At 42.5% G+C, this 12,345-nt stretch overlaps 2 protein-coding genes across 5 annotated transcripts; both read left to right on the top strand.

Annotated features, from left to right (window-relative positions):
- The first annotated feature begins 213 nt into the window (after nucleotides 1–213).
- LOC126803450 (uncharacterized) lies at nucleotides 214–5,126 on the top strand. The gene is made up of 3 exons (XM_050531258.1): nucleotides 214–338; nucleotides 686–1,430; nucleotides 5,104–5,126. Exons 2-3 carry the CDS (start codon nucleotides 686–688, stop codon nucleotides 5,124–5,126), a joined length of 768 nt encoding a protein of 255 aa, XP_050387215.1. The 5' UTR covers nucleotides 214–338.
- A 3,143-nt stretch (nucleotides 5,127–8,269) lies between these two features.
- On the top strand, nucleotides 8,270–11,450 carry LOC126803242 (MATH domain and coiled-coil domain-containing protein At2g42480-like). 4 transcript variants are annotated; one of them, XM_050531032.1, is made up of 4 exons: nucleotides 8,270–8,460; nucleotides 8,564–8,724; nucleotides 9,675–9,835; nucleotides 10,294–11,450. In XM_050531032.1, the coding sequence occupies exons 2-4, from the start codon at nucleotides 8,600–8,602 to the stop codon at nucleotides 11,256–11,258; spliced, it is 1,251 nt and encodes a 416-aa protein (XP_050386989.1). In that variant the 5' UTR covers nucleotides 8,270–8,460; nucleotides 8,564–8,599; the 3' UTR covers nucleotides 11,259–11,450. The 4 variants fall into 4 exon arrangements, with proteins under 4 accessions (XP_050386989.1, XP_050386990.1, XP_050386992.1 ...); XM_050531033.1 differs by lacking the exon at nucleotides 8,270–8,460 and adding an exon at nucleotides 9,329–9,457 and having other exon boundaries at nucleotides 8,584–8,724; nucleotides 9,679–9,835; XM_050531035.1 differs by lacking the exon at nucleotides 8,270–8,460 and adding an exon at nucleotides 9,329–9,457 and having other exon boundaries at nucleotides 8,584–8,724.
- The last annotated feature ends 895 nt before the right edge of the window (nucleotides 11,451–12,345 follow it).

The raw sequence follows: 12,345 nt of genomic DNA, 5'->3' as shown, positions 1-12,345 counted from the left end.
CGCACGCAGCCCCTGCCCACCGCAACCCCTGCTACCGCCCTGCAGCCCCGCAGCCCCTGCCGCAGCCCCCCCTGCAGCCCCTGCCGCAACCCCCCCTGCAGCCCCTGCAGCCCCTGCCTGCAAGTCCTGCACGCAGCCCCGCAGCCCCTGCACGCAGCCCCGCAGCACCGCAGGGTCTCCTCCGCATTCGCTCCGCAAAAACATCTTTTTGCCCCGCAAGTCCCCGCATCAAAACCTTCAAAATTGCTCCTCCCGCATATTCACGCAAGAGACGTGAAATTCACAAGCAAGGACTTCGCTCAAGAGAAGCTACTCCCGTATACTACAAACCTTCAAAGGTAAATTTTTCATAAACGTTCCCGCTTTTGAACGTATAGATATATTATATCGGGCGCTATTAGCCTTCTTCTTGTCTTAATTCCGGCCTTTCTTATAACGCCGATGAGACTATAGAGGGATGGGTTTCCCCTCTTGGTCGATGTTTTCTGTGTGACGGTCCTGGGGGAGTCACGATTGTTTTGAAAGGGAAGTTAATCGATTTTCGTGTGGTCGCCTGAGTGCACCGTTGTTTTGGGTGCGATCATGAGTATCGCCGCTTGCATCGATTTTTTCTTGTGACCATATACGTCACCCCTTCTAATTCCTATTATACTTGAATCTAATCGATTTTGTATTCGTTTTGTAGATGTCATCGCCATCTCGACCGGAATTTGGCCTTCTTGATCTAGAAGGAAAGGAATACCACCGCTGGGTTTCCGACATGGAACTCGCTTTCGAGAGCCGAGGGATTGAAGGCATGTTTGCCGACCCTCCTGCTGATTTCCCACCCATGGCTAAGACTCAGACTCTCATCTTCATGAGACGTCACATCCATGCAACTCTTAAGAGGCAATACTTGAACGTAAAAGATCCTAAAGAATTATGGGACAAACTACGCTTGCGGTACAACAACGTTCATGATAAGCTTCTTCCTGAATTGACCGTTAGATGGGATAACATCCGTCTATTGGACTATAAGAGAGTGGATGATTTCAATCAGGATATGCTATGCTTGCAATCCGATCTTGGCACCGTTGGTGTCATCAAGACCGACCTAGATCTTCTCAATAAGACATTGGACACGTTTCCAATCAACTATGAGGTTCAAGCTCATACGTACCGCACTCATGTAGAGGAAGGGAAGATCCGGTCTTTTGCCGACTTAATGGCACTCTTGGCTAAGAAGGAGAGACATTTTGAAATTCTCCTCAACAACAACAATAGACCTGTTGGCACTAAAAGAATTTCTACGCCACAGTCTAACTATGGGAAAGCTCCTAAACAAAAGAATCAATCAAGGAACGCTCCATATCAGCACCAAAATAACAACTCTCGTGGTGGGAGGCAACAAGGCCGATCTCGGCCTCGGTCCAATACTTGGACCCGTGATGGTGGCGGCGCCTCACCCTCCGGGGGAGGCCGTCCCCGTCCCACACTCCAAGGAGGCCGTGCGCCTCCTAATGCCTCCACTTCTGGTAATGGCAAGTCTCCATGCTTCAAATGTGGCTCCTTCAAGCACTTTAATCGCGATTGTCGCGCTAGCAAAGAGATGATCAAGGCTTACTCCGCCTACAAGAAGTTTCTACAACCCGAATCGAATCATGTGGATGAGGACCATGAGATCGAGACTCACCATATCTCCATGAAACCCGAGCCCCTTGCTTCTAAGGCTAGGCCTCCGGTTGCTACCATGGATACTCCCGACTTTGATTAGTCGTTTTAGCTTCTTTAGCTTTATGATTCAAGTATTGTTATGGCCGACCGCCATTGTTATTTTCATTGACTTTGTAATAGTCTTTTGATTTTGGAATTAGAAGTTCATGTGTGATGTATTAAAGATTGGCATTCAATAAAATTTCTCATTTCTTGCTTACAAGACGATCTCTTTGAGAATTTTATTTATCCGACACTTAGCATGATGATCAACGTGTGCAACTCACGTGGTTTTTAAATTGGACGCTTTTTGGGTCACATGGGACCCCAATAGCACTACATTGTGGATTTGGAACTTAAAATTCGGAAAACGAACCTCGGAACGTCGAAAACGACGTCGTTTTGCCTTGGCCAGACCCGGTTACTATACAGGCGTTTCCGGCACGTTTTGCCAACATATTCGCCGTCTTCCGGCCATTTACCGGCGTTTCCGGCACCGCCACCCGGTTCCTGCCGGCGTCCCCTGTCGGACCTGAAGTTCCGGCCTCCATACCGGCCAGTTCCGACCGCCGCCGGCCGGTTTTCCGGCAATCGGTGCCGCCGGTTTTCCAATGAGTTTTTCGACGATTTTTTCGTCGTTTCTCGTCATTTTTCCGGCATATTGCAGCAGTCCCTGCTGCCACGTTTTCCTCATCCAAAATTCACCCGGTTTTGAGTTCTTTTGACATGGTTTTCCGGTTTGTTTTCCGGTTTTCTCCAAGTCCGTTATATGCACTCACCGGTACTCTTTGTGTGTGTTTTCCACACTATTTTTGGATGGTTTATACCACCCTAGTTTAATGTTTGGTATTTCACTGCTTCAATACCATGATTTCCAACTCTTTAGTTGAAGAATGTAGTACTATTGTCATGTGATACATTCGATGGGATCGACCTTTGTTCTGATTCCCATTCTTACAATATCCCACGGCGTATTGTATAGAATTGTTCCCGTGTTGCTGACTCTCTTAATTGTCATTTTGTAGATGTCCCGCGGTGAAATCGAATGTCTAGCTGATTGCGGAACCACCCACACTGTCCTACGGCACAGGCAGTTGTTCACGGATCTAGTGTTTTCGACTTCTTCGATGACTACAATGATTGGCTCGAAATCCATCATTCAAGGAAGAGGCACTGCTTCTTTCATGTTGCCTAATGGTACGACTCTTAACGTCGTAGACGCTCTTTATGCGCCGAAGTCTCCCCGCACCTTGCTACGTTTTAAGGACATACGTGCCAATGGTTTTCACCTCGATACTTATGTTGAGAATGGAGAGGAATACCTTTGTGTTACCTCTGAGAAAGCAGGCCATCGCCGCATCTTAGAGAAGATGAAGAGTCTTGGGAATGGATTGTATCTTACTTCCATTCGGATCTTTGAATCATATGCGGTTGAACGCAACTTTTGTGATTCGGACTCTTATATGCTTTGGCATGCCCGTCTCGGGCACCCTGGACGTGATATGATGATTAGAATTCTTAAGAATTCACATGGTCATCCATTTTTCAAGTCCCGGAAGCGATTGGAGGATCACCTCACCCGTGCTCCGCACGGTGAGGCCGTGCCTACCCATGCACCGCATGGTGCGGCCGAGCATGCCCCACTCGGCAGCTCCACGGCTTTCATGCCGTCGGTGGTGGCATCCCCTCTTTCACAGGAGCTTGTGATGCCTCCCGTGCTTACACATGCCTCCATGGCAATTTCTGATGCCCATCGCTCGTTTTGCAAAGCTTGTTCTCTTGCTAAATTTCAAGGAAGTCCTTCTTTTGCTAAGGCTTCAACCGAGAACATTCCATTCTTACAACGTATCCAAGGTGACATTTGTGGACCTATTCAACCAGAATGCGGACCTTTTCGATATTTCATGGTATTGGTTGATGCATCGACGCGTTGGTCACACGTCGCTTTGTTATCCACAAGGAATGCTGCATTTGCTAAGTTATTAGCTGAGATCATCAAACTTCGGGCTCACCACCCCGATTATCCTATCAAATCCATTCGTTTGGATAATGCTGGAGAATTCACCTCCAAAACTTTTGATGATTACTGCATGTCTATTGGGATCGAAGTTGAACATCCCGTTCCTCATGTTCATTCACAGACGGTCTAGCAGAGGCTACCATCAAGCGTATTCAGCTTGTTGCTCGGGCAATGGTTATGGGTACTAACCTGCCGGTCTCTGCGTGGGGATATGCAGTGTTGCATGCAGCGACACTTATTCGTTTCCGACTCGCGGCTAACCAAGCGTTTAGTGCGTACCAGATGGTAACTGGTTACGAACCCAATATTTCACACTTACGCATCTTTGGTTGCGCCGTTTATGTGCCTATTACGCCTCCGCTGCGTACTAAGATGGGTCCTCAGAGACGATTATGTATCTATGTTGGCTATAATTCCCCAACGATTGTCCGCTACTTAGAACCAACCACCGGAGATCTCTTTACTGCAAGATTTGCAGATTGTCACTTTGATGAGACATGCTTCCCGTCGTTAGGGGGAGATGGGAATGTTATCATTCCAAATGAACGTCAGGAATTGACGTGGTGTGTCCCCACTATGTCTCATTATGATCCCCGCACTGCTCAAAGCTATTAGAAGTGCAACGCATTATCGACCTCCAGAAAGTCGCGGATTCGATGCCCGACGGCTTTGTAGATATTGCTAAAGTGACGAGATCAAACATACCCACTGCGAACGTACCGGCATGGTTGGATGTCCCGAAATACGGGCGTGGAAGACAAGCTCCTGGACCTAGCAACGTTGGCACCGCCCCTGACAGTGGGACGGAGGCCGGCGGCGGCACCACCGTACGCCGTGGTGTTGCCGGCGCCCCTTGTGGCGATGATGCCGAGATGGCCCGGCATGGAGCAGCTTCGGCCTCGGCTCCTCAAAGAAAAAAGGGGAGACCGATAAACTCTAGGGATTCAAAACCTAGAAAGAAGCGAATGACTAAGGCACAGCGCGTCATCAACGATGAATCACCATCGTATGAAGTTGTCTCTGATTACAGCTATGTCCATGAATCAACTCAAGTATTTCCGTGGGACGCTATGGAACCTTGTTTGATGCCAGAGAACAACGAAATCTCAGTGAACTACACAAGTGAGCAGTCGGTCCGAAACCGAGCCACTACATGCATTGATGACGTTTTCGCTTATTCCGTCACACTTGAGATCATATCTGAAGACGACGTTGAACCTCACTCTGTAGCTGAATGCGAACGCAGAGCAGATTGGCCGAAGTGGAAGGAAGCAATCTAGGCAGAACTTGACTCATTAGCGAAGCGAGAAGTCTTCGGAAAGGTTCAATTGACTCCAAGAGATGTCAAACCTGTTGGACATAAATAGGTCTTCGTTCGTAAGCGTAATGAGATGAACGAGATCGTGCGCTATAAGACAAGACTCGTGGCGCAAGGATTCTCACAACGACCTGGTATTGACTATGAAGAGACTTATTCTCCTGTTATGGACATCATTACCTTCCGCTACCTTATTAGTCTGGTAGTGTCCGAAAGACTAAACATGCAGCTTATGGATGTGGTCACAGCTTATCTCTATGGGGATCTTGACGCAGAGATATACATGAAAGCTCCAGAGGGACTACCTTTACCTCCATCAAGTGCCTCCAGACCACGGAGTGCTCATGCAGTCAAATTACGTCGTTCGTTGTACGGGTTAAAGCAATCCGGAAGAATGTGGTACAATCGGTTGCATCAATACTTGGTGAGAATGGGTTACAAGAATGATGAACTATGCCTATGCGTGTTCATACGAAAGACAAATTCCGGATTCGTCATCGTTGCGGTCTACGTTGATGACATGAACATAATCGGTACTCTTGATGAGATTGAAGAGACCGTGTCTTATTTGAAGTCGGAATTTGAGATGAAAGACCTAGGGAGGACGAAATTCTGTCTCGGCCTTGAGCTTGTGCATAGGGCCGACGGCATCTTGGTGCATCAGTCAAATTACACGCAGAAGATGCTTCGACGCTTCAATATGGATCTATGCAGTCCATTGTCTACTCCCATGGTCGTCCGAAGTTTAGATATCAAGAAGGATCCCTTCCGTCCTAAAGAGGATGATGAAGAAGTTCTTGGTCTTGAAGTTCCATACCTTAGTGCGATTGGGGCACTATTGTATCTTGCCCAATGCACTAGACCGGACATATCTTTCGCAGTGAACTTATTAGCTAGATTTAGCTCCGCACCTACGCTACGTCATTGGAATGGAATCAAGCATTTGTTTCGATACTTGAAAGGTTCCCTTGACATGGGATTGTTCTACCCCTATTGCAGAGAGAACACCGCCACGGTATCTCCCCACACCACCACCGTCGCCGACCCCGGCCTTGCCGCCGTACGCCGCAGCGACGCCGCCAGCCGCCATGGCGTGGAGACCGTGCGCGGTGCCGAGAGCAGCAACCGGTCCCGTGCAGCTCTTTCCCCCGATGCAAAGACTCCAAACAACTTGTTAGTTGGTTATGCCGACGCAGGGTACCTCTCTGACCCTCACAAGGCTCGTTCTCAAACCGGTTATGTGTTTACCATTGGGAATACGGCGATATCTTGGAGATCCACAAAGCAAACTCTTGTTGCTACTTCTTCGAATCACGCGGAGATCATCGCTCTCCATGAAGCAGTTAAAGAATGTGTTTGGCTACGATCACTTGTTCGCCATATTCGTGATTCTTGTGGATTAGTCTCTACAACTGATCAACCTACGTGCATTTATGAAGATAATGCTGCTTGCATAGAGCAGACGAAGTTAGGTTTCATCAAGGGAGACAACACCAAGCATATTTCGCCTAAGTTCTTCTACAACGTTCAACAACAGAAGTTCTTGAATGTTCAGATCAATCAAGTGAGTTCAGAATCCAATGTTGCGGATTTGTTCACCAAGTCTTTGCCTAAATCTACTTTTGTGAAACATGTGAAGAGCATTGGCATGCGTCGTTTATCAGAACATTAGAGTTTGGTAGACTTCAGGGGGAGTCTACATCTCATGTTAAGATCCTTAAGTAGTTGGTGCGTTGTGCTCTTTTTCCCTTCGATCAAGCTTTTGTTTTACCCAAGAGGTTTTTGTTTTGCTTGACAAGGTTTTTACCGAGGCAACGATATGTGCACCATGCAACCTAGGCATGCGACACAAGGGGGAGTGTTCCGGGAGAATTACTATTCTACCCTTATGTGTGTCTTAGCCTAATAGGTTTCCTGTTAGGAGATAGATTAGCATCTCCGTAATAGATTAGGACTCCGAATCCTACGGGATTGTGGTTTTGTAAATGCATATATATAGGCCACCATATCATTCAATAATACACAATTATTTCATCCTACATCAGTGCAATATATATAAATATTGATATATATATATATATATATATATATATATACATGAAAAGTCTTTCTAAACCCACAGACTACAAACAAAGTTTAAAGTGTAGGTGTTTAGCCCAACTAAAACTCTACAAACTCGTCCTAAAGAGTAAAGACGTCTTATTTAGGCACACATCCTAATATATTTAACCAGCAACCAAGAATGTTACTATTGATACAATTGATTTTTTTTTTCATGTTTGTGATAATCTAAACGTGAAAACTTGAATATCTATAATTAGATTAATTCGTCGGTTAGTTGAATAATTGAATATCTATATTTTGATGTATAGGTGTTAGATTATAATGTATGAACCTCTACTGAAGAGATATAAATTTATTACCTCATGGTTTTCAAGAAAAAATGTTGAGTTTTCTAGTTCAAATGTCATCTCTCAGCCTTATTTATGCACTCCACCTATTAATAATTCACCCCAAACTTCCATTCCGGAGCCAGTACCACAAGTTGACTTCATCAATGGGAAAGTTATACAAGAGTTTGAAGATTTATCGAATTGTAGAGTTGGATTTAACTAGTTTAAACTCATATATTACATTTGAGGGATAATGTTTTATGTCTTTTTTTTAAGTGTATTTTTTCTTTATAGTTAATAAATTTTCTTACATCATCGAGATTTTTCCTAATGTATATCAGCAAACTCAAGTCCACCCTAGTTTCAGCCTCCTTTTGGTAAGTCAATAATTTGGCTATTCCTCATTTTAGTGAACCACAAGGTTTTTTAATTGGCTATCGAGATCGATGAAGCACAGCCACATATCTTTATAGCTACAGAAATAATAATGATTGGAGTCTCAAGTCTTCTTCTTGTGTTGGGACCCACTCCACACCTGAACCTCGTCTCATAAATCTCGTCTGTCGGTAATTTTTAGATGGGTTGGACTAATATTTAACTCAGGTTAATATACAACTCACCTATATCAGATGGCTATATCAGTCAGTCCTTGGTTCTCAATTCTCGATACAACAATGAAAAAAGAATTGATGTGAATTATGTTTATTGCTTTCAAAGATAATTAATCTGACGGCCCATAGTAAATGCTCATGGGGATGCAAGTGGCCGACAAAAATGTAATGGTAGGCCAGACAAAATTTGATGCAACTTTCTCACCCCAAGCATTAGTCGGATTAGGTAGCTCCACACCTCTAACTCACCTAATATCTTCCCGGTGGATTTTAGTATTTAGCCCTGAGGCCTGCTCAGATTACCCCACTGCTGCAATTGCTCTAAAGCCCTACAATCCACTTATCTCAAACCTCAACTCCCTTTCTTCGCCCTAGTTAGCTCCAACCCCCACTCTTACTCGCTCAAACGGAATCGACTCCACAAAGGTATATATGCTTCGTACTTCTTACTGAAATTTTCTCTGAATCCGGCTAGCTTCTTCTGCTGCGTTTTGTTATCCTGATATATATATGTTCATCAACATGCCAGTGGGTTTGATTTGGTTACGGACGTTGGATTGAAAGAATGGGTAGCCAGCAACAGGGTCGTGAGCTTATATCCATGACCTACACCTGGACTATCGACAACTTCTCTAAGATCAAAACCCGCAAACATTTCTCCGATAGTTTCGTCGTCGGCGATTTCAAATGGTATGTATATATTTGTCCTCTGATATTCTCCTATTATTAAAAAGAGGGTCCTGCCTTTTGTTTTCAACATCTGATTGTTTGATTATATTGGACTGATTAGTATGTGTATGAATCGGATCAACGGCAGCTGATTTCAAAACTAAACCGATCATACTTTTTTTCATTTGTTTTTTGGGGTTATTTCACAGGTCGGTGATGTCGAGTATGGCTCAAGATCACCCCTTGCGTCTTGTTTCTCTCAGTGTTTGAAGTTTTCTCTGTTGCATTTCCCAGAATTTGTTGATTTATTCAATTACGGAAAATTGTTGATCGGTTATAAAGAGATTTTGATAGCATTTTATGAAGCTTGAGTGCATACAAGATTTAGTGTGTGCGTATATATATACACTATCTCAATATCATACTAAGATATTTACCAATCTCGCGTGTACATGAAGAGATTCCTGGAGTGGCAAGTTCACGGAATATGAACGAAAGCAATGATGCACATTAAGAGAGTCTTCTAATTTTTCGTTCCCCCCCTTTTTTTTTTATCAATACATGAAGAAAGTTTTACAAATAATGGATTTTTTTCTTCTGATTTGCATGATGTACATGAATGCAGAGGGTCTTAGTTTGTTCTTGTTCATGTCTAAAATCAAAAATTTTAACATGAGAGATGAGAGATTCCTCGAGGGAATCTGAACTTTTTGAATTCATGGACATTCTCGTGCCAGGAGTTTGCCGAGGCGAGGTAAATCATCTTTGCTATGAATAAGAGTATTATGTCAGTAAACCTGATTATTCTGTTACTAGATTTAAGTTACCAAACAGATTTTTTTTTCAATTTTATCTTTATTTTTTACAACAGATTAATTTCACTGCAGAGGTTTTATTTTATTTTAAAGATAATTCTCTGTACAAGACCAATTAACTGAGCCTCACAAACTTGGTTGCGTGGTTTTGATCAGGAAGATTGTGGTGTACCCAAAGGGGAGCAGTGGGAAGCAATACTTGTCAATGTACTTGAATGTTGCAGATGTTTCAAAGTTACCATCTGGGTGGACTAGATATGCCGATTTCACCTTGACTGTTGTTAATCAATTTAACAACGATAAGTCGATAACAATAGGTATTTTTATCAATCCTTACTTTACATTTTTCTTCATCTATTTTTTTTTTCTATTTTACTCTTTTGTGTGTGAAGACCTTTTGTCTCTTGTTCAATTACAAGGTAACTTCTGAATGCAGTAGAATTATTCAGCTTTAGATTGCTACTCAATGTGTGATTGTCATTTCTTGAAATTAAGTACTATCTTATACCCCGTTGTTTATCTCAAAAACAATCTGTACATCTGCTCATTTCGTTCTGGTTTGTTAAGTTTGTATACTTTTATTTCAAATAATTTTACTTGCTGATTGGAGGTCAACTTGCTCTATAATTATGATAATATATGCACTAAAATTATTGTCTCAAGTCCAACAACTTATTTGAGACTTCCAAGCATACCAGACCATTTTTTATGTTTTTGTATAATTGCATAATGAGCTGTGCATTTGTGATGTTTTCCTTCATATCTTGATTTACAGACACTCAGCATCAGTTTTGTGCCAAAAAAAGTGATTGGGGCTTCACATCGTTCATGCCTCTAAGTGAGCTTTATGACCAGAATGAAGGGTATATTGTGGATGACATATGTATTGTTGAAGCTGAGGTTGCAGTAAGTAAAGCTGACATTAAGGTTCTAAAAGACCAAGAGACTGCCTTTCGTGAGCAGGAACTTCAAAGTCAGTCTTCAGATGTGGAGTCTTTGAAATACTCAGACGGTTCAACAGCAAATACATCACTTTCTTCTGATCAGATTCTTAGTTTCCAGGATGCACCAACATCTTACCCTGTCCAAACAAATGTTAATTATGTGCAAGTTCCAAGCTTGGAAATTAAACCAAGAATTGATCAAGTGCTTCCGTACCAGGAGACTGATAGCCCAGTTGACCCTCCTATCGTAGACGATAGCGATGAAGATCCCTCCAACCCGGTTGGTGAGCTGATAGATTTTAGAGGACTTGGGAAAATAGATAAAGCTTTTGTTCCACTGCTGGAAGAAGTCTGTTCGTGGCATCCCTCATTGATTAGCTGCCAGAAGAAAAGAAGTCGCATGTTTAGTGAATGGGCATTCACAGCTTTGGGCCGAGTATTGTATTTTTTGAACACTGCAAAGGTTAAGGATATGATGGAGGATTCATGTGAGCATGGTCCTTGTGAGCATCTTCATGTTTTGTGGGAGGAGGTTCAGACCTTTAGATTTGACTTGAGTTGGCTGGAGCCTTTTGTTCAATCCGCTTTGGGAATGAAGAAATTTGGGGAGAGGGAGGGAGTATTACAGAAACTCAGAGAGGATGTTGATGCCTTAGAGACTGAAATAAAGGGCTTAAGGGAGAGGCTAGCTGTTACTGAGGTAGCTCTTGGAGTTGCGAAAAGAGACCTCACGAAGGCAGAGAAAAGCTTCAGCAAGGCATATATGAACAGCAAGCTTGGTTATGGTTGGCATTAGCCTCTCTGCAGATTTATTTGTTTGATAAGATTTGCAATGTGTGCTATATACTAAAGATATGTAATCCAGCTTTCCAAACGTATATCTACGTATAGCAGCTGCCTGTGGCTAAAGCTCAATACATGAGTACCGAAAACTGGTTTAGCTTGTAATCTTTATTTGAAACCAGTGAGAAGATCGTCATTTCCATTATGGCACAAACGCAACGTTCAGAGCAGTGATAAGTATGAGAAGTTTACACCCTTGAACTTAGTGATGTATGGGAAGTGAACCACTAATTTATCCAGGAATTATCGAATAACACTGTATAACTGCCATGTTCTTTCTGATTCAGCTAGGTACATCTGTGTGTTGTTCTGTTTACAAATGCAGGCACATAAAATGCATTATGTGCAAAGCTGCTAGGCAATCTGAAATTCTGAATACAATCCTCAAACATGAGATATTGGAAACATTACACAGATGGCTGGAAGTAGCCTCGAGCTGCTTGTGTTCGACTCGTGTTCAGTTTGTTTTTAGTTCGTTCGGCTCGAGCTCATAAAGTTAAATAAGCTGAGCTTGAAGCTTAATATTAAGCCTGACCTTAAAAATGAGCATAGCTTGAATAACAAGTATTTGGCTCGTTCGACTTATTTAACTTGTGAGTTAGCTTAGACTCGTTAAAAGCTCGGCTCGTTTATTAATTAAGCATGACTTATTAAATATAGTATACATAAAGTATAATTTTTATATGAGAAATAAAAATATTATATTAGTTCGAAAGAGCTGAAAAATCTCTTTTTAGAATAATTAGTTGAAAACTTTAAGTTCAATAATGAGTTTGATTTGTTATTTTTAATTTATAACAAACAATTTTTTTTATGATGCTATGACATCAAATTTTGAATTTTTATTTTTATTTATTAATTTCTTCATGAATCAAACCGGCAAAATTTGAGTTCGATTTCATCTACTAAAATGAGCCGATCCAAGCCCAATTCGAGCTTTTTCAAGCCGAGCTAAGCTTGAAAATGAAGCACAAAAATCAAATTTTAGTTAGGCTCAAGCTCGATCGAATGAAAACGAGCCAAACATGAACAACCTATTA

Source organism: Argentina anserina, chromosome 7 (genome assembly GCF_933775445.1).
Source record: "Argentina anserina chromosome 7, drPotAnse1.1, whole genome shotgun sequence".
Lineage (NCBI taxonomy): Eukaryota > Viridiplantae > Streptophyta > Magnoliopsida > Rosales > Rosaceae > Argentina > Argentina anserina.
This window is presented reverse-complemented; position numbering and strand designations above follow the sequence as displayed.